The sequence below is a fragment of the Eublepharis macularius genome, chromosome 5 (assembly GCF_028583425.1).
Source record: "Eublepharis macularius isolate TG4126 chromosome 5, MPM_Emac_v1.0, whole genome shotgun sequence".
Lineage (NCBI taxonomy): Eukaryota > Metazoa > Chordata > Lepidosauria > Squamata > Eublepharidae > Eublepharis > Eublepharis macularius.
This window is the reverse complement of record NC_072794.1, coordinates 18,742,937-18,767,572: the sequence shown is the minus strand read 5'-3', so window position 1 is coordinate 18,767,572 and position 24,636 is coordinate 18,742,937. Positions and strand designations below refer to the sequence as shown.

The 24,636-nt window shown below is 49.6% G+C and overlaps 1 protein-coding gene across 4 annotated transcripts in view; it reads left to right on the top strand.

Moving 5' to 3' along the window:
* Positions 1–24,636, top strand: part of KANK3 (KN motif and ankyrin repeat domains 3) — a 240,435-nt gene that overhangs the window by 3,884 nt on the left and 211,915 nt on the right. For 2 of the 4 annotated variants that reach the window (XR_008597025.1, XM_054979455.1), the window contains exons 2-3: positions 21,127–21,229; positions 21,417–23,222. Coding sequence is in view for 3 of the 4 variants with exons in the window: in XM_054979455.1 (XP_054835430.1) it covers positions 21,175–21,229; positions 21,417–23,222 (1,861 nt within the window). In the remaining variant the exon portion in view is untranslated. Of the gene's footprint in view, positions 1–6,094; positions 6,165–21,126; positions 21,230–21,416; positions 23,223–24,636 lie in introns of those variants that run through there. The other 2 variants (XM_054979456.1, XM_054979457.1) reach the window with 2 other exon arrangements.

Sequence of the window (24,636 nt, the reverse complement as noted above, 5' to 3'; positions counted from 1 at the left end):
TTGTGTATGTAGGCTTCCTCCCACGTTGATCTTACAACAACCCTGCTAGGTAGGGTATGTCAATACAGAATGACTGTGTTTCTGCCAGGTGACGGGTGTCTCACTAGTGGTGGAAAGTGCACAGTCAAACTTTAGCCAACTTATGGCAACCCCTGCAGGGATTTTCAAGGACAGAGATCATCAGAGATGGTTTGCCATTGCCTGCCTCTGCATAGCTACCCTGGTCTTCCTTGGAGGTTCCTGTCCAATTACTAACCCAGGCTGACCCTGCTGTATTTCCAAAGGATATCTTGTGAGTTTCATTCTGATCAGCATCTTCTTCAGCATCTTGTTCCACACAAAGGTTCTCCTCTGATACTTGGTTGTCACCTCCCACCAATGGAATCACCACCCTAGAATTAGGAAAATATATATATATATTTTTTTTAGGAATTAGGCATCTCAGTGCCCCCATTTTCAAGAAAGCACCTTTTTTCCCCAGGCCACAAGCAAAGAGAAGGAGATTGCAAAACAGATGGCCTCCATTGTAAACAACTGACCCATACCATATGTTACTGGGGAAAGTTGTGTTTTTTGAAATAGTCTTTTCCTCCCCGTGTGCTTGTTCCTTTGGAATACCAGTGGCTATCCAATGAACTGGACAGAATCGCCTTGGCAAATCTCTGCAATCATTTCTGAACTCTTGGTACAAAAGGAAACAGAGATTTCCCCTCAACCTTGGAAAAGCCCCAGTTCTAGTGGCTGATAAATCGGGATTTATTATCCTTCTCTCCCAGCATCGTGGCAAGCAAAGGAAAGGGGGATGGAACAAGTTAGTGTAAGATAAATCTATCTCTGTCAGTGCTTTTTCCATCTCTCTGGGCCTTGGCTTCTCACGCTTTCCGTGACACCAACAGATTGGCATCAAAACGTTGGTTAGTCACAATATCAAGCATAGATTGTCCAATAATATTTGCATAGTAATTAAAAAATGGTTTAAAAGAAAAAGATTCAAATTCGGTGAAGAATCTTGTTCAGTTCAAGCTAGAGCTGAAGGAGAGCTTCTAAATTGACTTTTAGCAGCTTCTGGTTTACAAAATGCTTCACAGAACGAGGGAAGCTTCTAAAATTCTCCTCAGTTGAATTTCCCTCAAGATTTTGGAGGCCCAAATTACATAGTCTGATTTTCAAAGCAGAACCAGCACTCTGAGTCCTCTGGGTTTAAAATTCTAGATAACAGGTTGGATCCCACAGATATGTTCCTCTAGTAGTAATGCTTATTAATTGACAGGGAAATTTACATGCCATCTCTCTCCAGAGAACCTGCTTGAAGCCGCTTGCAAAGTAAAGCACAATGTTGTGCAAAGTAAAGCACAAAATAGTGGAATGTTAACAAAGTCTTTAAAAGCAAGCATCACAAACCCAGCATTACAGCACAAAACATTCGACCAGTCTCACACAACAATCCTAATGCTAGAAGCCGCTTGTAAAGATCCTAATGCTAGACGCCGCTTGTAAAGAATAATTTTAAAAGAACATTTTAATTAAAAGCCTGGTTAAAAAGAAACGTTTTGGCCTGGTGCCTAAAAGAAGGTAGGGCAGACACTTGGCGTACTTCAAGGGGAAGGCCATTCCATAGGCAAGGTGTCTCTGCTGAAAAAGCCCTGTCTCTTGTTGCCACCCATGTCACTCCAACAGGGGCCCAGAGAGTTTTGAGGAAGATCTTAGCTGCGGGATAGGTACATGAGGAAATGGTCTTTCCCAGTGCTTTTTTTCTGGGAAAAGAGGTGGTGGAACTCAGTAGTAGAACTCAGGACCGCACAATGACGTCACTTTGGGTCAGCTGGAACAAGGGGGGAGTTTTTTAAAGTTTAAATCGCCCTCGGCGAAAATGGTCACATGGCCCGTGGCCCCACCCCTTGATCTCCAGACAGATGGGAGTTTAGATTGCTCTCCGCGCCACAGCAATCTAAACTCCTCTCTGTCTGGAGATCAGGGGGTGGGGCCACCGGCCATGTGACCCTTTTCAAGAGGTGCCGGAACTCCGTTCCACCACGTTCCTGCTAAGAAAAAACCCTGGTCCTTCCACAATCCTTAGCCCCAAGCAGCATCAGGCCTTCAAAGCAGGAACCAGCGTTTTGAATTGTGCCTGGATGGGCAGCGAGGGACTATCTTTCTGTATCCGAGTGATACCCTGTATCACATCCCTGGCTGTAACCAGGCTGCTGTATTTTGGACCAGCGTTGAAGTTTCCTGACAGTTTTCAAGAGCAGGCCCAATAGGTGCCTTACAGTAATCTTACCTGGATGAGATCAGAGCTTAGACTACCGTAGCCACATTCATCTGATGCGTGGAACCTTCCCCTGTCACTCCTTGCTCTGTAGGAAAGCCCCACTGCTAGCAGAACAGATCCAGCCCTTTGTACAGAAGATTGTGCAGGCTCGGTTTGCCTCTGGTGTTCAGTTCTTTTAAGTCATTTATGTGTGTCCCCCCCCTCTATGTATTGATTTTTAAAAATTGGGTCAAGATTGGGTCCAATTGGGTCAAGAAGACTGTTTTTGTTTGTTTGTTTAGAGTTTGACCCATGTGCAAGAACATATCTATGTATCAGTGAAACAGCACTCCAAAAGAATCACACAGAGGTTGCTTCAAGGCTGCGTTTTCCTTGTTAATGTTTTGGGGAGCAGTGTTTTATTGGTGCGCATGTTTTATCGGTGCACATCTACACATGAATTGCTGCCCATCCAGGCGCAATTCATGTGTAGATGGAGAAAAGATGTGCAGGGACAGATAGTCATGGCAAAGGACACCAGCTCTGACTCCAGAATTAATTTTTGAAATTCTCCTAGTTAAAACTAGAAATTAAGGAGAGGTGAAACACATCTCACAGCAACCTAGAAAAAATAACAGAGCAGGGTCTCTCAAATTAAAGGCCAACTTTCTAGCCAGCTTTCCCAAGAGTGTTTTCGAAAGAAAGCCGGCAGCCCAACATAATCTTGTTCACATTTCAGCCTTCCTCTGCGGAATGTATATTGGTATATATGGAGATTATCACCAATAGATCCAATTCTAAACATGGCCCCATTTGTGGAAACTTAAGTCTGTGGGTCAGGGCCATGGAGACAGAAAACAGATTTTCCTGAAAACTCGGGAGACCTTTTCAGATTTGCAGAAAAAAACCAAAAACATTAAAAAAGGAGAGGGGTTAAATCCCCTCCCCCCCAAAAAACAAGAGCGTTGTGTGCACACACAGGCATAGTAGAGGTAGGATTTGAATCCAGGTCTCTGTGCTCCAAATTGCATAGTGCATTTTGAAACTGGATACAGGAAACCAACATTCAAAGCATTGCTCTATTGGGTTACTTCAGACAAGTCTCTCACCCAAACCAATCTCACGGGAATAAAAGTTTTGGGGAGGGGGTGGTATTTCACTGGTAATGCTAAAAAAGCCTCAGTGGTCCACTAGATAAGTATATTCATGTATAAATCATCGCCCGGAAGGGATATGTTTTTAAAGTATTTGGGTTGGCTGCTTTTATGCCATGTTTGTGCCAGGGAGAGATGTACTCTTGAGGACTAGCAACATTCAGTGTCTGAAACATGGGACGGAAGTGAGGCAGTGCCCTCTTTAAGGGGCAGCCCTGAATATAAGAACTTGGTGTACCCTGGTCTGAGCTCCTTTCAGGAAAGGCTGGATTCAGACACGTCCCATGAATGAGAGAAAATAAACATCTGTCACTTCATCACGACTGGAGACGTCACCCGTCTCTGAAATGACCGACTTGAGAAAAGTGGCCAAGCCTTGAATTCTTGGCAGTGCCAAGGTTGTTGCTTGCCAAAACAGGGGTGACCATTTTTCTACACTTGTAAGAACTCGTTGGACTTTTCAGCTCTGGGCGTTGCCACTCAAGAAGGTTCTTGGCATGCCGAGAAAGGAGTCTGAGGAGAACCACAAGGATGAGAGGCTTTCGAAAGCAAATCCGCAGGGAGGGGGAAGTTATGCATGTATGTCTCTGCCTGCTCTCTGTTTGCGGCCTGGTGTCTTCATGTGTAACCCGAAGGAAGCAGAAAGTGAGGAAGGGAAGTCCTGGTTTGAGTAAAGTGTTGTGGGCCTTTCCTCCTTGGCAGTCCTGTTGCTACCTGTGCAGCACCCCCCCCCCCCAATTCCTTAGTCTGCTGTGTAAACAACTAGAGGAAGCACCTGGGAGGTTGCATAGGTACCCTTGTAGCTTTAGCTATCAGACGCATGGCATGAACACACCCAAGACGAATGTAAGTTTATTCTTTTCTGCATCGCGTTGCCCTGGAATTTAATCCACACACTTTTTTCCATACCTTTTGTTACTTTCTCCAAATTGTTGTTTTTAGTTGGCTAGCAATAATGCGTTATCGGTACAATCACACCCATGTGTCTTTGTGGGTGCTTGCAAAACCTCCATGGTGCATCAGACCCTAAAGAAGGTGCTAAGGGACTCTGAGGGAGGCATGGAGGTCAAGTCATGAGGGAAAGTTTGCCTGCCTAATCTCTGCATGTTGGGCCATGGATAAAATCACAGGGAAAGGGCCAGTTAAAAAAAAAAAATAGCAGGCTTCTGAAATTCAACCAAAGCAGGAAAGGGGACCAGAAGGAAGAACAGCAAAAAACCAGAACCCTATTTTTTTAAAAGCGCGTTGCTAGTCCTTATGGTTGAGGAGATAGACTTGAAAGCAATCCAGGCAGTGTCCGTTAAAACCTCTGGGTGACCAAATAACCTGTGCAAGGGGCTTGTGCACTCTGCAGTGCGTACCCCTTCCCCAGGAATAGCAGGATGGAGACTAAACTTTTTGCAAATTCGGGAAAAGTATGAAAAAATGGTTTAAATCTGGCATAAAATGGCAGGTGATGGGAAGGGGGTGTGGGTTGCATCAGGTGGAATTATGCATCAACGGCATGTGCAGGCCCAGAGTTGCTCTCCCACCCTCCGATTTTGTGCCTGTTGTTTTTCTTATCTCTGGGTATCAAGACCTGAAAAAGCTTTGCCTACCCTGTGTCCGTGAGCATGTGAACTCATGAAGCTGCTTGATAACGAGTCAGTCCATCAATGTCATTCTTGGCTGCTCGGAGTGGAAGCAGCTTTGCAGGGTCTTGGGTGGAGGTCTTTCCCATCTAGGGCTCTAAGGTCCCCCAGGGGGGCGGGGGATCCCCCCACTCCCACCCCTCTGCCCCGTCCCACCACGCTCTTGGCCAGCTGGGGGGAATAGCCCTCCCAGGCAAGCTCCTGGGGTGGTGTAACGATGTCACTTCTGGGAATGACAACATTGCGCCACCCTGGGAGCACTCCCACGCTTCACAGTGGGTCAGGAAAAGTGGGGGAACAGGCCTCCTGAGCATGCTCCTGGTCCCTGAGCAATGACATCACTTCCCAGAAGTGATGTCATCAGGCCACCCTGGGAGCGTGCCTGGTAGGCCTAGTCCTTCGTGTGTGAAGATGTCAAAAAGAAAAGTGAGTGCAAGGTCTCCCGTCCCACCAGGAGGTTAAGAAGACTTTAACCTCCTGGCAAACCTATTCCCATCACCTACTACCTTATCCTATTAACTGGACATGCTGGGAATTGAACTTGGGGCTTTCCACATGCCAAGCAGGTGCTCTTCTCCTGAGCTAATCTGAGTGTCAAACTGCTCTTGAAATCCCAAGGGCAGGGTCTGTTAATAAAGGGCAACCAGCCTGTGTGTACCTACACGTGGCTGACTGCAGAGATGCAGGCCCCCAGATTTAGCTTCCCTCTCCGGGCCGGTGGTTTGTTTTGTCCTCTGATGCTCTTCAGGAAGTCTGTGATGGAACCCAGGCGGCTGTTCTTGGCAGGCTGGCCGGAGTAGGACAATGGTCCTCTCTCCCAGCGGATGGGAGCTTCTCTGTAATTTCCCTTCCCTCAAGGAAGCTGGATAATTGATTCCAGCAAAGCTGTTTTTCCCACTCCGGCCCCTCTTCCTTTGGCCCGGGTTTATTTTCTCTGTACTCCTGTTAGGAAGCCCATCCTGTCAGGAAGGGGAAAACTGGTGTGCAGGTTTGACAAAAACGTGCTTTTGACTGGTTTCTTGGGGGCCCACACTTCAAGGGGCAATAGCTGTCTCACAGCAGGTGCAGAGACTGGGTGGCAAAGGGTGAGCGGATGGGCACACAGGAGACCAGAGATGGAAAGGCAAGGTAGGACAAGATTGCCCTCAGCATATCCTGTGTAAGCCAAGCAACACAAATTGGAGTCTATGGTACTTTTAATAGTTGGGGGAAAGAGGAAATTTTGGCAGTCACTGCTTCTTTCACCCTGCCCAATGACCAGAGAAACTGCACCTTCCAAAATCCCTCTAATTCATTCTAAATAATCCAGACGTTTATCCCAAATGGCCGCAGTCCTTGTGTGTTCCCTTTTTGCCATCTTGGTGGAGTCTGTGGAGAAACACCATTCTGTTGGTGGAGTTAACTTTCTATGGGCTGCAGAGAGGAGGGGCGAGTTCTGGAATGGAATTTGATTGGAGGGAGAGCAAGTCAGTTGGTGGAGGGGAGTTGGAAGTTGACAGTTGGTGGCTGGAGAGTTGAGGGAGAGATGTAGATCTAATGTAAAAACAGGGTTTCTCACCTGTAACTGTTGATCGTCGAGTCTCTTCTGTGCAGACACACATTGGGACTGCGCAGGCGCAGGCCAGCCGCGGAAAAGATTTTTCTAGCTCTAAGAGATGTGAGGGGGACGTTCGGATCCACCGCGCATGCGCGCCGGTGTTCCCGCCAATTTTGAATGCATATATATCCGAACGTCCCCGGCATTCCCTCAGTTCACCTGAGCCGCCGGAGAAACAATGGAAGAAACCAAGCACTCACAGCGGGGCAGGCGGGAGGGAATGTGTGTCTGCACAGAAGAGACTCGACGATCAACAGTTACAGGTGAGAAACCCTGTTTATCGTCTTCGTCCTTCTGTGCAGCCCCACATTGGGAGAGTAACTAGCATCTCACCAATGGGGGCGGGTGTGAGTGTCTACTTGAACAAGGACTGCAGGACAGCTGTGCCCACAGCCGAGTCACGTCGTGCATGCACATCCACAGAATAGTGCTTGATGAAAGTGTCTGCAGTGGACCATGTCGCAGCTTGGCAGACGTCCCGGAGCGGCACTCCTCGTAGGAAGGCAGCAGAAGCAGCTTGCGCTCGAGTGGAATGAGCGGTAACCAACAAGGGACACTGGACTCCAGCATGCCGATAGCAAAGTTTAATCGTAGACACAATCCAGCGAGAGATGGACTGGGCAGAAGCAGGTGAGCCCTTGCGAGGGCCAGAGTAACACACAAACAGGGCAGGAGACTTCCTGAAACATTTGGTGCGGTGCAAATAAAACAATAAAGCACGCTTTACATCCAACGTGTGTAGTGCTCGTTCCCCTGGGGATGAAGGTGTTGGAAAAAAGGAAGGGAGGAACACCTTTTGCTGTAGGTGAAACCTTGAGACTACCTTGGGCAGAAACTCCATGCTAGTGTGGAGCATGACAGTACCAGGGAAAAACTGCAGGAAGGGAGGGTCACACCGCAGGGCAGACAGCTCCCCAACACGCCTAGAGGACGTGATTGCTACCAGGAAAGCCACCTTCTGAGTGAGCAAAGGTAGGGGACAAGAAGATAGAGGCTCAAAGGGCTGGAGCATCAGCCGGGAGAGAACCAGGGAGAGACTCCATTGCGGAATGGGATGGGCCCTAGGAGGGAAGGTCTTGAACAGGCCCTTCAGGAACTGCTTGGAAAGCCAGTGAGTAAAAACTGTCTTCCCATCAATCTGCTCATGGAAGGCAGAGATTGCAGCCATGTGGACCTTAACACTGGAAAACGCAAGGCCCTGGGAGCAGAGTTCCAGGAGGTAGTCCAGGATGACAGGAAGCGGGCAACTAAAGGGAGAAACCCCCTTCAGGGCCAACCACCGGGAAAAACGTGACCACTTCCTCTGATAGGACAACCTGGTGGACGGTTTCCGGGCATTCAAGATCACCCCAAGCACTCCAGAAGAGAGGCTCACTCCCGGGTGCCCAGAAGCCAGGCAGTCAGATTCAGTACAGCCACATCGTGATGCCACACCCCGTCCCTGGTTAAGAGGTCCGGGGCGTGAGGCAGGGAGAGGCATCGCCCCTGGGACAGGGAAAGTAAAAGGGGGAACCAATCCTGGCGAGGCCACCGAGGGGCAACGAGGATACAGTGGGTTCGGAAGGCCCTGACCCTGGAAAGAACCTTGTACAGGAGCGGGAAGGGCGGGAAGGCATAAAAGAGCCCTGGGGACCAAGGTATTTGGAAGGCATCCCCTAGGGAGTGGCGGCCAATGCCGGCCCGGGAGCAGAACAGCGGGGCCTGTTTGTTGCGGGCAGTGGCGAAGAGGTCGACCAACGGCGTGCCCCATGTGCGGAAAACCTGGTCGAGGTAAACCCTGTTTAGGGACCACTCGTGCTGAGGCAAAAACACCCTGCTCAGCGCATCCGCCGAGGTGTTGAGATCCCCGGCAATGTGCACGGCTCTGGGAAGGACGTTGTTGACCATGGCCCAATTCCATAGAGTCGTTGCCTCCTTGCAGAGCTTGAGCGAGACCGTCCCTCCCTGCTTGTTGAGGTAGTAGCAGGCCGTGGTGTTGTCCGACAGGACCTGAACCCTCCTGTTCCGAATGGCATCTGCAAAAGAAGCGAGGGAGTAACGGATCGCCCTAAGCTCAAGAAGGTTGATATGCATGGATGCCTCAGATGGGGACCAGATGCCCTGAGCCGAAAGCTGTCCACAGCGCCCCCCCCATCCCAAGTTGGAGGCATCGGTATAAACCGTGACCTCAGGTAGGAAGGGGCCGAAAGGACAACCTTCAGACAGGTTCCCAGGGACAGTCCACCAGGCCAGAGAGCGCAGCACCACCCTGGGGATGGAAAACCTCTGGTGCTGACCCACGGCGAGGGGGTTGTACCTCCGGACAAACCAGTTTTGCAGAGGCCTCATACGCAGGCGCGCAAAGAAAACCACCCCTGTGGTGGAGGCCATAAGGCCCAACAGAGTCTGAACCAAAAGGGCAGTCTGATACCGGCAATGCATAAAATGCCGGGCCAAAGCGGAAAGCCTGGCCAACCGGTCTGGGGGCAGGTAGGCTCTACCCAGCAGGGAATTGAAATGGACCCCAATAAACCTAATGGCCATGCCTGGGGTCAGGATAGACTTATCCCCATTAACCACCAAGCCCAGCCTAGCCAGCACGGACAAAGTGAGGGCAATATGGGCCTGGAGAGAGTCAGGTGAGGGTCCCACCAGGAGCCAGTCATCCAGGTACGGGTAGATAAAGCAACCCTGGGACCGCAGGTATGCCACTACGGTGGCCATGCACTTTGTGAACACTCTGGGTGCAGAGGCTAGCCCGAAGGGCAACACTGTATATTCATACACAGAATCCCCATACACAAACCGCAGGTATTTCCTGTGGCCCTCAAATATAGAAATGTGGAAGTAGGCATCCTTCAGGTCTAGAATGGCCAGCCAGACGCCCACTTCCAGGAGTTCCATGACTCGCGCCAGGGTCAGCATGCGAAACTTCTCAGCCTTCAAATAACCATTGAGGCCTCGAAGGTCTAAGATAGGCCGGGAACCTCCACCCTTCTTATCCACAAGGAAGTATCTGGAATAAAATCCCCAGGGGGAAGTAGAGACATTGACCACCCGGACAGCACCTTTGGTAACCAACTCCATAACATTATTGTGTAACACAACATCACAACATGGAGAACAACGGGGAGGGAGAGAGAGAGGGGGTGCATCCGTAAACATTAACTTGTAACCATGGGCCACAATGGACAGGACCCAAGCGTCAGAAGTAACACGTTGCCAACAGGGCAAAAAAGGTCGAAGCCTGTCCAGAAACTGGGCAGCAGAGGAAGCACCCTCGGAGGCCAACGGGGGAGCGTCCAGGCGTAGTCAGAAGACCGAGGGCTTCTGCGCCGAGGTTGAAGGCTTGGGCGAAGAGGGCTGTTGCCTGCCCTTGGACCGGCCGGAGCGCCTGGAAGGGTGACGCTGCTGGGCAGAGTAGGATCGGTGACCGTAGGACTGGCCCGAGAAGAAGCGCCCTTGACGCTGCTGGTAAGGCTGGTAAGGGGTCTGGTAGGATCGGAACCGACCGTAGCGATACCTCGGACCCGACGACTGGGCTGAAGGGGCGACCCCGAGGGACTTGGCCGTCTGCTGATTCTTCTTCATCAGGGAGAGGGACTCATCCGTCTTCTCCGAGAAGAGCTGGGGCCCCTCGAACGGGAAGTCCTCCACCTTCGCCTTCTTCTCTGGAGGCAGGGCCGTGGACCGGAGCCAGGCGTGCCGACGCAAGACCACCGAAGTTGCCATCGCTCGCGCTGCAGAGTCGGCGGCGTCCTTGCCAGCTGTCATTTGCTGTTTTGACAGCTTCACGGCCTCGGCTTGGAGGGCCTTAACCAGGTGGCGGCGATCCTCCGGGAGGTCGGAGAGGTAAGAGGACAGCCTCTTCCACAGGAATAGATTATAGGATCCCATTATGGCCTGGAAGTTGGCAATACGGAATCCCAGAGACGCGGATGAGTAGAGTTTCCTGCCCACGCCATCCAGCTTTCTGCCTTCTCGGTCCGCCGGGGCCGACGAGGAACCGGAACGGAACCGAGCCTGACCCTCCTCAGCCACGATCGACGAGGGTTTCGGGTGATTGAAGAGGTACGGGCAATCATCTTGCTTTAAACGGTAGTACCGTTCCACCTTCTTTGCCGTCGCGGACAGGGACGCCGGCGTCTGCCAGAGCGCGAGAGCGTTATCAACAAAATCCTCCACAGGGGGAAACGCCACCGACGCGGGGGACCCGGAATACAGCGCCTCCAGCAGCTTACTCTTGGGCTTGGAGGTCGTGGAGGAGACGTCTATCTCCAGCGCGGCGGCCATCCGCACCATTTGTTCGGAGAATAGCCTGTAATCGTCATTCGGGGACGATGAGCGGGGCCCACCCACGGTGTCATCCGGGGAAGGATCCGAGGCCGCGTCTGAAGAGCACTCCGACGGTGACGCCAGACCTTCATCATCCTCGGAATCCGAAAACTCCGGCGAGGTTTGCGTCGGAACCGAAGACCGGTGAGCGGTCGGGGCCGGCGGATAAGTTGCAGGAACCGGCGGTCGCAGAGGCAAGCCCGGAGGTGGAGGAGCGGGTGCTGGGAGCCCGACTGGCTGAGCCGGAACGGAGACCATCGGAACCGACGGATGTTGCAGGAAGGGCAGCGACTGCTGGAACCACGCCACAAAATCCTGCCAGGAGGTCATGTTCCCAACCCCCGCGACCGGTTGGCAAGGGGGCAGAGGAGCAGGCACCGGGGCAGGCCAGCGAAGAGGCATCGGAACCGACGAGGTAGACGGCAGTGGAACGGAGGCCTCTGAAGGCGCCGGGGCGGACGGCAGGGAGCGCTCAAAAGATTGGAACGGTTCCGGGAAAGGCGGAAACGGCATAAATTCCTCGGGAACCGACGGAGGAGGCGTGCAAGGAGGCGACGGGGTGTGGAGACTCACCACATCGTCGGGTATCAGGACTGGTTCGGCCGGAGAACCAGGCAGCACAGTCGGAGCTGGGGACAATGCACGGCCCTTGGCCCTCGACTTCGCCTTGGCCTTCTTGGACGGGGGCTCCGAAACAGCCTCCGGAACCGAAGGCTTGGAGGAGGACTTCGGCTTGGGAGCGGAACGCTTCTTGGCCTTCCGGCTCGAAGGACGATCCCCGGAACCGGAATCAGGTCGGGCCTCCGGAACGGGTTGCCCCGTCGGTTCCGAGGGGAGCGGCTCTGGCGACTTACGAGACGGCGCCGGTGACGGAGCGGCGGAGCGCGGCCTATCTCCCGAAGAGCCCGATGGCTTGGGGGGGAGAAGGTTGGCATCCCACAAGAAGGCACGGAGCCTGGCCTTCCGATCACTCCTTGCCTTCGGAGTGAAGGACATACAAATGGAGCAGCGCTCGACAACATGCCCCTCGCCCAGGCAGATGAGGCAGAGCTCATGGCCGTCCGAATGGGTCATCTTAGTGCCGCATTTATGACACTTTTTAAACAAAGATGTCTGCGACATAATGAACGGTATCTCCCGACTGACAAGGGGAAAATACCGACCAGCAGAAGAAACGATCCAAAACTCCGAAGAGACGCTGGAAACGAACGCTAGACAATAAGAACCTTTTCGACGGCGGCGAAAAAGGAACTGAGGGAATGCCGGGGACGTTCGGATATATATGCATTCAAAATTGGCGGGAACACCGGCGCGCATGCGCGGTGGATCCGAACGTCCCCCTCACATCTCTTAGAGCTAGAAAAATCTTTTCCGCGGCTGGCCTGCGCCTGCGCAGTCCCAATGTGGGGCTGCACAGAAGGACGAAGACGATCCCCAGGTATCAAAGGATCGTGCCTGCCCTACACAACATCTAATTAGGGCGTGAGTATAGAGAAGCAGAGGGAGAGAGAGTAGGGGTTTCTTTTTATGTTGTGTTATTCCTTCAGTTCACTGTATATTTGCCTGTGTATAGTTAGAAGTTAAATAAATGATTTTCGGAATTTAGTCCCCCAGCTGCTTGGGCCCACAAGCGGAGGAGGGAGGTTAGGATGCTGTCACGCCTAACCGGGACTCAGTACAGGGACAGTGGTGGCAGCAACTACCCGGAGACAGGAAAGGGAGACAGCCCCTTCAGGTGCCTGGCCAGAGGCGAAAAGGGAGGGGTAGGCCACAGAGTCAATTAATTTCTCCCAATTGCTGATTTATATCCATTTTTTACAAATATCAACTTCAATTGCGGCACTTTTCCTTTCAAGGATGAGCTGATTGTAATGTTTGTTGATGAATGGAAACCCTTCATAGATTATTTACATGAAATAGATAATAACAACTTGATGATTTGTGGATTTATGGACTATGGGATTTTACATTAGGAAAAGGAGAGCTTCTAGTTATTATCTAGAGAAAGTGTAAATTTGACATGATACAAATATTTATTTTGGAGAAAATCAGAAACTTTTTTAGATTGTTTTTTTTTCTTTTTTGTTGTGTTTCTTTTTTCTTGTCGTATGTTTTGTTATTCTTGTTTGTGGATTAGTTGTTTTTGTTTTTATTAGTATGTGTATAATTGTAGTCTTCTTAGGTTTGTTCTTTAATGATATAAAACTCAATAGGAAAAAAAAACCTATGAGCTGATTGTGAGGTAGGCCTGTTGTGTCCCCTGGGACAGAAGCGTGGTTGGGATATTGATGACTCTGTATAATTCTACAGCTCCTGCCTATCTTTTGCCACAATGAAGAAATTGGCAAGTCTTTCCCCCATCTCAGTGCGGAATTCTGAGAAACTTGCATGCAGAAAGTCCCACGCCTGGCCGAAAATGGTGCCAGTACTGCATGCTCATGCATACTGCCAGGAAAAAAGCCCTGATTATTTCCCTCTCCTTCTGCCACATGCATGCTGCTATCACGAGGGAAAGAGTAAGGGAATGTTTTAAATGACCCCTTGAACTACGAGTGAGAACTTTGGCGTTCGATCCCATGCATCTGTTCTGGTAGCTTTCCTCCAGTGCAAGCAGCCTTAAGCTGGAGGATGGTGCTAGCAGAATGGATCTATGAGATCCAACCATTTCTTTTAAATTGCATGTTTCTCCTCTTTTTCTTCATTATCCTTCCCTTTAGCTGAAGCTCCCACATTACCTAAGTTAGCCTACATGTACTCAGTTGCGTGAATCATCTCTCACACCTGGTTAAATACCAGAACTGTATTTCATATGTTTATGTATCTTTCCACTATGTGTGATGCTCTGAGTCTCTGCCCTGAGGATCTTTTAATCCTAATTTAAAGAAATAAAAGAGTGGGACCTTGGGCACCTCATTTTCCCCTTTCCCCACTATTTTCTCTTTCCCTTCCCTGAAAGACCCCATAGCCTCTCCCCGTTTCCTGCTTCATTCTCTATTCCCACCCATTAGCCAACCTTTATCTGCCCCCTTAGGTTGCCAACATCCTGATAGGGCCAGGAATTCTCCCAGAATCAGAACTGATCACCAGGCTACAGAACCTTGAAGAAAATGGCTTCTAAGGTTAGACTGCATCACATCCCAACTGAGTTTCTTCTCAAAACTGCTGTTTCTAGATTGTACCCTCAAATCTCCAGGAATTTCCCACCCTGAAGTTGGCAACCATGCCATGACCTCCTGTCTTCAGCTTTCCCTCCTTCTCTATGGCTGGCAACCTCGACCTGGAAAAACTATGGCCCAGTAGCCTCGTGCCAGTCACTGGGCCCAGCTGCGCTGTGGGAAGCCTGAAAGGACTTGCAGAAGGCACCTGGTTTTCCCTGTATCCCCCTCCACACACTATTTCCTCTTTCCCTCCCCCTGGAAACCACCATATCCTTGTTTCCCTGCTTCCTTTTCTTCTTCCCATCCACCAACCAAACTACCTTTTTTCTGCCCCCATTTTCATATTTATTATTTAATTTCTTCATTAATACCCCACTTTTCTAAACAGTGGGGAGCCAAAGCAGCCTACATCATTCTCCTGTCCTCCATTTTATCCTCACAACACTGTATTGAGGCTGAGAATGAGTAACTGACCCAAGGTCACTTGATCAGCTTCCATAGCAGAGGGGGGATTCGAACCTGAGTCTTCCAGATTGTAGGCTGAAATTCTAATCACTACACCACACTGGGTTTCATGGTGTGGCTGCTGCTGAACAGTGGCAAACAGCCAGTCCTGTGTGAGTCACAGAAGTCGTGTGGTAGCAAATTGCCTGGTGGTTGCTGACAGGCTGGGCAGCAATGAATCCTCCCTTAAAAAGCCCAAATAGCCCTGAAATGAACACTACCCCTTCCTCCTGTCTTTTTCTGACAGAAGTCAAGGCTTGAAAGCTGGCAGTGCTGTTGTGGTTGCTTAGCAACAGCCACTGAGGGCATTCATTTTTTTAAAGCTACAAGTGCTGCTCTGAGCCTGCATGAAGGGAGAGCGGGGTACAAATGCAATAAATAAATAAATATTATTTGGGTGGAGGGTAATCCCCGCATTTAATTTTTTTAAGATTTCTGATTTTTCTGCAGACCTGGGGCATTTTTCAGGTTTGTAGAAAGGTCCATCGTCTCTTCATTTTTCCAGTCTCTGGATTTCAGTATCTACAGATTTAGCCATGTTGAGAATTAGATATAGTGATAAGAGGCAGGCAGTTAGGAAATGGGTTGTGTGATCAGTGGTAACTGAGGTACCAAAATACCACAAAGGCCTGTTGTGTCTATACTACAGGACTTAGTTTCTAGAGAATTGCAATGGGGGGAGGGGAGGGGTTGCCACCAAAAAATATGTCCCCAAAAATATGTCCCCCCTTTGAGAGGGGGGAGTTGTGACAGTTAAACCAAGTTAGGTTTGTGATGTAGATGTGCCTCTAGTGTGTGCTCCAGCCCGCAGATAATGGGGGTCCCAAGACCACTAGCTAATCTGACCTGGGAGAGAATTCTTCATTGCCCCTTCCCAGGAGTCCCTAATCTCACAGGCTCCAAAGGATTGTGGAAGGAAGGGCTGGCAGGATCAAGATAACGGCTCTGCTTCTCCGTATACGGCTGGCTTACTTGGTGGCGCAGGACCCAGCCTTGTATTGTGTTATGATTGGCCGGGAGGCTGCTGAGAGGAATCCATTCAATCTGATAAGGCGAGAATGCTTGACAGCTGGTTTGTGTCAGCCCCCCACCCTCTTCCCCTTGGCTTTCCAGCAACCAGGGATGAGTCGGTTTCCCACCAGTTTTTCCCATGGAAAGAACCCTCGGCTGTTTTTCTGTGGGTCTGGGGCAGAGGTCTGGCAGGTGTTCGAGCTGGGCCAGGCCTGAAACAATTGCACTCAGATCCCACACGTCCCCTTGCCACTCCATCAGTTAATGAAGTCATTTCCTGGAGAAATTCCAGTGCTGGGATCCTACTCCCTTTGGTTGCAGTTACCAGAAATCTCCTCAGTTCTCAGAGACAGGGACATAGCACCTCTTACTTCGAGTGAGATTATTACCCAGGGGCTATTTTCTCTCTTTGCCTCCTCCTTTTGGGCCCCCCTTTTTAAACTGCTCTCCTCTGGAGTCCTGCCTGTTAACAAATCTTTTCTCCATCCCTTCAGCCAGGCTTTCTCCCTGGAACTGCTCTCCCCATTATGTTTGGTCTAAGGACCGTAATAATAATAAACAAACGAGATCTCCCCATTCTCTCCCTGTTTGTCAGCTTTCTTCCACTGACACTTCACCCCGGAGCAGTTTGAATGTAAATATTTATATGTCGTTGATGGTAGAGTACACAGGTGATGGTGAAGGCAGTGACAGCTTCTTTAAAAAACTGTTTCATACCGGTGGAAGTAATGTGAGATATGCACTTTCTCTCATAATGGAAATCTTGAAAAGTTTTTTTTCCATAGGCAGCTTTTGAAAGGTGTGCCTTCGCTAGGATTCTTAACCCCAGGTTGGGAATTTCCTGGAGATTTGGGGGCTGGAGGTTGGCAACCCTAGTTATACCTCATTCATTGTGGTCTGGTAATGCAGCTTTGTTGCGGGTTCCACTCCCAATGGCGAAGCAGTCAAAAGGTCTCTCTTGGTTACAGCCTGTGCTTGTGGAACTCCCTGCCACTGGAGATACACTAGATCCTGAGAAGTATTTTGGATTTGGACTCAGATTTTGGAGGGCTCATTTTTGGCTGCGTGTAAGGAAGAGCCATGTACTCCACTGTGAATGGCTCACTGGAAGCAAAAGAGCAGGGTTTTTTTTTCCTGAGATGCTTTACCATATGAATTGGAAGGCTAGTTGTGGCCTCATTTTCTGGCCCCTAGTCATCTTGGTTTGCCGCCTTCCTCTTCTTGGCAGGGATTTTAAATACTTCTCAACACTTCATCTGTACTTCAGTCCAAGAGGGGAGAGCGTGTGTTCTTTCTTTCTCTCGTTTCTTCAGGGCCTAGTATGGCTTTTCTCCATGCACGAGCCAAGCTAATTTTAGAACGTGTGATTGATTGATCTTGCCTCCTGCCGAGACAAGGCAGCAAACTGCGGGGAAGCAGTCCCACACCCGCCCGGGGACCCATCTCCACTTTGCGCTGGCGTCTCAAACACGTCCGCTCCTGATTCATGCCAGGAGCATGTTTGAAAAATCCCCGTCTGCCTTCTGCTCACCAACACACCCCGCCCTTTGGCCACAGCTGAGCTCTGATTGTTCTCGGCCAGAAAAGAGAAGGCTTGGGAATCTGTACCCTTAACAAGATGAATTGTGGTCCAGCGAAATCCAGTGGGTGGAATCAGGGACTGTTAAGAACCCAGGGCCACCGGGAGATTGTCCAGGGGCAGAAATAAAGCCGAAAGGCAGCCGTCTGGGATCTGAGCCAGTTTCCTGGCTGCCTTGGGAAGAGAAAAGGAATGCAGCATTATCCCGAGCAGGCAAGTGTTGAAGGAAGGAACGTTCAGCGGTCAGTTTTCCATAGGAGGGGCTTGGAGTCTACCTTCCTGGAAGTGTCACACGTCTCCACTCTCGGCTCTCAGAATCCCAGGTGGTTGTGATTCCTCTGCATGAAGGGAGGGGCAGTCAACGTGCTCAGAGGCATTCTCATTCTTATGGGAGGAAAGCTGTCAGGTGCTGATCCTGATCGTGACAGAAGCCCTGAGTTCAGACAAGCCTTTGGGGAGGAGGGCAGCTGCCAGAGGTTGCGGGCTGCCAACTGCAGGAATTGGATGGGGTTGGAGGAAATGAGGTCTGGGGGGGGGGTGTCTGCTCTGATTCCATGCAAATTCAAAGAAGGGGGAATGGGCTGAGAATTTAGGTTCTTGTTCCTCTCAGCTGTCTCTTTAAAAGCAAAGCTACATGTTCCTAGTCCATATTGCTGCACAGATGGATGTGGGAAAGGTAAGTCAAGCTGATGAACCTCCATGTTCAGGTTAAGTTTACCTCTGAGTACCAGTTGTTTGGCAGGGACGTCAGCCGGAGAGGGCTGTTGCTTTCTTTCTCCCTGGAGATCTCTGGCTGCTCACTGCTGGAAACAGCACGCTGGGCTAAGCAGGCCCTGCCTTGGTCTGATCCAGCGGGGCTGCCCTCATGTGTTAAAAATATAACAGGCCTTTTTTTATCTGATTACATGCTGAATGGCCAAATCTTTGTTTCAACAAGTGCTGATAACACTGATGTGCTTATTGTGAAGTATAGCAAAGTAGCCACCAAAAATGCTCTTAAAGTGTCCTTTCCCCTGTTTAATTTGGAATATATCCAAGAGTATGCCTTTTCAGTCTTGACTTACCCGTTGAAATTATCTTTCCTCCCCTGCCCCTCAGAACTGTAAATGGATTCCATGTGAATAATCTGTTATTTTGGAGTGAGGAAAGAACGGTTGTGGGACAGTATGGTGTAGTGGTTAGACAGTACTGGGTTAGAATCCCTGATCAGCTGCCCAAGCTCAATGAATGACTGTCCCATGGTAGCCATCTTTCCACTTAACCTTCCTCACAGGGTTGTTGCAAGAATAATGAGTGCTGGAAAATGAAGTTTGCCACACTGTGCTCCTTGGAAGAAAAATAATGCAAAATGAAATACAGCCACTAGGAATATTAGCAGTCTTAAACAAAGCATTGCAACATACAGAATAATCACAGCCTTCAGTAGGGCTTGGCCAGTCTCCATTCTATCACCTTTGATTCCCCTAGCTGTGTTCTCCCTTCCTGGCTGTTAACAGTGAGACCTCTAAGCATAGCCAACTCTGTGCTCCGTATCTGGAATTGCCCCTTTCTTCTAGGATGTTGTAAAACTTAACAAGGTACCGGGACTCGCAACAACGTGGAACATCATGTTTTCTCGCGCAAATCTCATGCGATGTCATGCAAATCTCGCGCGAGAAAACGCGATTTTCCGTGTCTGTAGCGCGATGTTCCGCATCGTTGCGAGTCCCGGTAAGCAGTGTGAAAAGGGCCAAGGAAAGTTTTTTCTCTCAACATAGAGATAGGGGAAAGCTTTACCTGTTCAATTTCCATCCACAGCGGGAGGCGCAGGTGCATTGCTAGGGAAAAGAAGTAGCTATGAACCACACATCCTGAATTAAGAAGAGACCCTTCTAAGTCAGGGTATGTGATGGAGGCAAAATGGGGGGGGGGGGTGTCTTTTTTTTCATTAAAATACAATAATATATCATCAGAACCAGTTATCTAGAGCAAAACATGTCACGTTCACAAATTAAGAATGAATGAAGAGAATGCACACAGTTATAGTTGTTCTTGCTTATCCATTCTTTTCTAACAGCTTATGGGTTTGTTTTAATGCAGCCAGTTATTGCCAGTTTTTGTCATCTAGAATATTCTTAGGCAGGGCTTTTTTTCTGGGAAAAGAGGTGGTGGAACTCAGTGAGTTGTCCTTGGATAAAATGATTACATGGCTGGTGGCCCCGCCCCCTGATCTCCAGACAGTGAGGAGTTTAGATTGCGGCACAGAGGGCAATCTCAACTCCCCTCTGTCTGGAGATCAGGGGGTAGAGCCACCAGCCGTTTTCAAGAGGTTCTGGAACGCCGTTCCACCGCGTTCCTGCTGAAAAAAAGCCCTGTTCTTAGTATTTTGAATTGCTTTTAGTTTCATTATTGATAACAATTCCCACATCTTCAACAACCATTCTAATTTGCCGGACAGCATCAGTTCTGTCTAATAATGTGCAAGTACCATCCTTGCAGAGGTCAGAGCATAAAGCCATGCTTTCTCTGGAATGGGTAGTTATGGTATCAACTCCATTTAAGAGAAGAATTTCAGTTTCAAATTAAGGACCAATCCCCATGTCTCAAAAATTCTATTTTGTATTGTTTCCCAATAAACTTGAGCCCTGAGACCACATATTTTATTTATTTATGTCATTTATAGTCTGCTTTTCTCACTGAGACTCAAGGCAGATTAGTGCAAGATTAGTACAGTCAGTATCGAGGACATTTCCATAAACAATGTCATAGGGTAAATAAATACAAGAATCCAATACAGAGCTGAAGAAATGCTGAAACAGAATATAAGCAATTCTAGGACTGACATTAGACAACATGAAGCACACGTAGCTCATAGGAGCACATATTTAAAGCAACATATAGTACGTAAGGCAATATAGTGGTGTGGTCTAGTGCTGAGGACTATGGTTCCTAACTCATTAGCAAAGCATCTGAGACCCCCTGCCCTACAATATAGCTCTGCTATCTGTGTAAAAAGCCTTTTTGAATAATTTGGTTTTGCATCGTTTGTGGAAAGCCAGGAGGGTGGGGGCTTTCCTGACCTCAGGCAGGCCGTTCCACACGGTAGGGGCCACCACAGAGAAAGCCCGTGTATGGGCTGCTGTTGATTTTGACCATGTGCAGGGTGGCACCTGCAGGAGACCCTGTTCAGATGAGTGAAGCTGCCATGGGGGAACATAGGGAGAGAAGCAGTCCCATAGGTATACTGGATCAAGGCCATGAAGAGCTTTGTATATTAATGTAATCCAGGGCTTTTTTTATGGGAAAAGAGGTGGTGAAACTCAGTGGGTTACCCTAGGAGAAAATGGTCATATGGCTGATCGCCAGACAGAGGGGAGTTTAGATTGCCCTCTGCGCCGCTCCAGCGGTGCACAGGGCAATCTAAACTCCCTTCTGTCTGGAGATCAGGGGGCGGGGCCCCCAGCCAATATGACCATTTTCAAGAGGTTCCGGAACTCCGTTCCCCTGCATTCCAGCTGAAAAAAAGCCCTGTTCTTTTGGAAAGGTACAAAACCAGTCCTTATTCCTAACAGAGAGGAAGTTTAGATAATCTATTTGGTGTTATTTATATGCGGGAAGAATCTTCCATTCAAGAAGGGGGGAATCTTTCATTGCATGAATGGTGGTGTTGGGGAGTGCCCTCAAGTCATAGCTGACTTATGGCAACCCCTGGTGGGGTTTTCATGGCAAGAGACATAACAGTGGTGGTTCACTGTTGCTTGCCTCTGCAACCCTGGTCTTCGTTGGAGGTCTCCTATCCAATTACTAACCAAGGCCAAGCTTGCTTAGCTTTTGAGATCTGACGAGATCAGGCTCATGAATAAAGCCTTTTCAATGGGAGTGAGCAAATATCATTACCCTTGTGGGTACTTTCCCTTGCATGATGTATTTTTTTTCTTTTCCTTCCAGATACATGCTGTCTTTGTTGGTGACTTTAGGATGCTCTAGCAAAAGAAAATGGCCCAGCCCACTCACCTGAACCGGAATCTTCCAGGTGATGAGAAATATGCAGGTGACCTTTTGCAAGATCGATCTCTGAATATAAAAGATTATGCGTGCACTGGAGGTGTGGGGCAGGTGGGAAGATGACTACTGTCATTTCTTAGCCTCAGAACATATTCTGAATACTGAAGCTCATATTCTGTGATGTATTCCTCTTTCATGTGTTTTTTTGTGTGTGTGTGTGGCTTGAATTCCAGATTTGGGTGGCCCGTTCTTGTACCGCAACCAGGATCAGGATGGAGAGAAGGCCTCCTACTCCTTGGAGACCCCCTATGGCTTCCTTTTGGATTTGGATTTCTTGAAGTATGTAGATGATATTGAGAGTGGCCAAACCCTCCGGAAGCTTCCACTGAATCGGAAAGCCAAGGGGCCAAAGCAGGCCCTGGGCTCTTCCCGTAGCCAAACTGGTGGCTGGACATCCACTGAGTCTCTGTCCTCTACAACCAGCGAGGATGGGAAGCCCACATTCTCCCCACGGCCCAGGATATGGGGCAGTTCATCAGAGGCTGCAAGCAAACAGGCCTCTGTCCCCATGTCCCCACCACCAGTCATCCATCTTCTCCCGCCTCCATCTCCCAAAGCCCTCATGAGAAACACACGGGTGGAGAAAACTTTGCTGGAGACAAGCAAGCGTTTGGAACGGGAGCAGCTTGGTTTGTTTGATGGGGGAGCTGTCGTGACCACCAAGGCCCCTGAGAGCCCATTGTCCCCGTTGTTTCCTCAAAACTCTCCCTCCTCCGTCCCGCTGACAGGGGAGAGCCAAACTGACCTCAGCCTGCCTCTAACAGGACCTGTAAAAATGAGTCCCTCCAATTCAGGAAGGAGCACTCCAGCCACAGCGGTCACCCCTGCACATCTCTATCATGTCCGTGATCAGATGGCGGCTGCCCTCAAGCACCTGAAGGAGCTAGAAGAGCAAGTGAAGACTATCCCAGTTCTGGAAATGAAGATCTGCCGGTTGAAGAAGGAGAAAGAGCAGCTAGTGGCTGGCTTGTTGGAAAAATCTCAGGCAGGTGAAGCTTTTACCTTTGATTTTCCTCCAAAATCTCCCAGCATGGAGGCCACCAATGAGACCCTGAAGGATAGCCCCGAAGCCACAGATAACGAGCCTTCAAAAGTGAGACCGAGTAAAATTGCTGAGTTGAAGAAACTGACAGAAAAATTGTCCGCTTCGGAGAAGACTACAAAAATGAACAAAGGAGCCGGACATTTTTCAAGAGCCGAAGAGCACACTCACAAATCTGTTGGTGTCGGTGAGGAGATCGACATGGATGAGGCAGTTTTCTACTACCGGTGCCACAGACCATGCCGGGAGGTGGCTGTTGGGTGGGAGACAGAGATGAAAGATGCTGCGGTGTGGGTCATGGAGTCCTTGCTTGGGGTGTCGGCCGAGGCAGAGCAGGAAATTGGGCTCCTTCAACAGACGGTTCAGCATCAGCGTGAGGTCATCTCTATGCTAGAGGGACACCTGAAAGAGGCTACGGAGGAGCTGGAGGAGTTGAGAGTTGAGGTTTGTTTAAGGATGCCCAAAAGCCAGATCTGCAAAGAAACCATGGCCCAACCAGAGACTGTGGAAGCATCTACGGAGGCAGTTCCCACCACCCGATGCCAGGCAGTGGGTGGCCACGTAGAAATGGTGGACAAGGGCATTCTCTGCTCTCCTCAGGTGGCTTGTGTTGGCGTTGGCTGTGATTTACAGCAACGAGACATTGTGTCTGTCAAAAGTGGGAGTAAAGCCACACGGATGGATCTGGAGGGTGAAAGCAAAGTCCAGGAGCAGAACGATAACTCCGCTGTGGCGGAACCGGATGGAAAGGGAGATGAACCTATACCAGAAGAGACAGAAGTCAGCAATCGAGCAGTCACTGAGGGGTGTGAACTGCCTTCCCTGGAGACAAAGATTGTGGGTGCGGATCTGGAATTACATTTTCAGTTCTCTGCGATGGAAGAGGAGAACGTGCAGAGGGAGTCTGACAAGAGTTCCTTAGGAAGAGCAGAAACGGGTGAGCTACTCTTGCCGCAAACACAACTTAAATGCTGTGACAAGCCCAGATTAGGGTACACTGCATGATGTAATTTGAGCTAAGGCTTTCCAAGGTTTACTTCTAGCATCTATGAGATTGTGCAGACAGCCTCGTCACTGAGAAGCAACCAACACAGCTCTGGGAATTACGGGAAGCGCTTCAGGGAGGCATATTGCGTCTTGGTGGCTGATAGTTTTGTGGGGGGGGGGGGTCCCCTCACATTTTCACCTACACCCACATTCATGTTAACGAAAGCATGTGTGTGAAATCAACTGTTCTAACAGCCAACGACTGAAAACAAGCCCCGCGCTTCAATGCAGCATAGTGCTGTTCAGTTAATTCTAATGCATTTTGAATGGCTCTGGAGGAGGCATTTAGCATGTTTAGGCATTTAGCATGTTTAGCATGTTTAGTATGTTTAGCGGCTGAGGGGCCTTTATAGGACAGTGCTCGGAACAATTCTTGTTCCAGACTTGATCGCAAATGTTAAATATAGGCCTGCCCAGAGCGAAAAATCATCACATACCGTTACAGCTAAGGCTGTAGGGAGCTGAGTGTGAATCTTAACAGGAGTGGGGCCCACCTTCAATAGAGCTCCGGGTGCAGATCCTGGAGGGAAACTGGAAGGGAGAGTTGAGGCAAATACCCAGGAAAGGTAGCTGGCGGGGAAGGGAGTGTGTAGGAGGGAGATGAGGAAGCAGCTTTGGGAGCTACACAAAGATTGTGGCCCTGCCAATACAAAGATCCAGGCATGACTTTATGGCTATGCTGGACCAAGAGGAATGATAGAGTCTGGCTGAGATCTGGGAGAGCTACGAGTAGCACAAAATTAGGAACAGCCCTAAAGGATGCTGGTTTTAATCCTAGCTTCTCCGGAGCACCTTTGATCCCCATGTCTGGCCTGCCTACAATGAGACCGGTCCTGTTCCTACCTGTATCTTCTTTTACTTGCCTTCCTCTGGTGCCTTACCTCCCTTCCCCTGCTTCCAAGCCCTATATTACAGCTACTTCAAGGACAGCTCTGCCTTGAACTGCACAATACACAAGTCAACAACTTCCTCCCCCGGCCTTTAGCTATACTCCCTTACGGGACAGGCGCTGACCCTCATGCCATAGCAATAGCACAAGTGACCGCATTCTTCTGTTGTGCAGCTGATAGTGTGCCTTGCAAATAGCCCCTGGTTAGCAATAGCATGTGGCAATGATGTTCTTGCATGTTGCCTTTTTTCAGTAGCATTAGAGGAGACTTGGTGGATCAGGCCCAGGAGCCATTTAGTCCAGCCTCCTGTTTTACACAGTGGCCAAACAGATGCTTTCAGGAAAGCCCACGAGCACACTCACAAAAGCTCCCCCTGTTGTTGTCACCCTGACTCCTGGGTTTACAGGTATATTG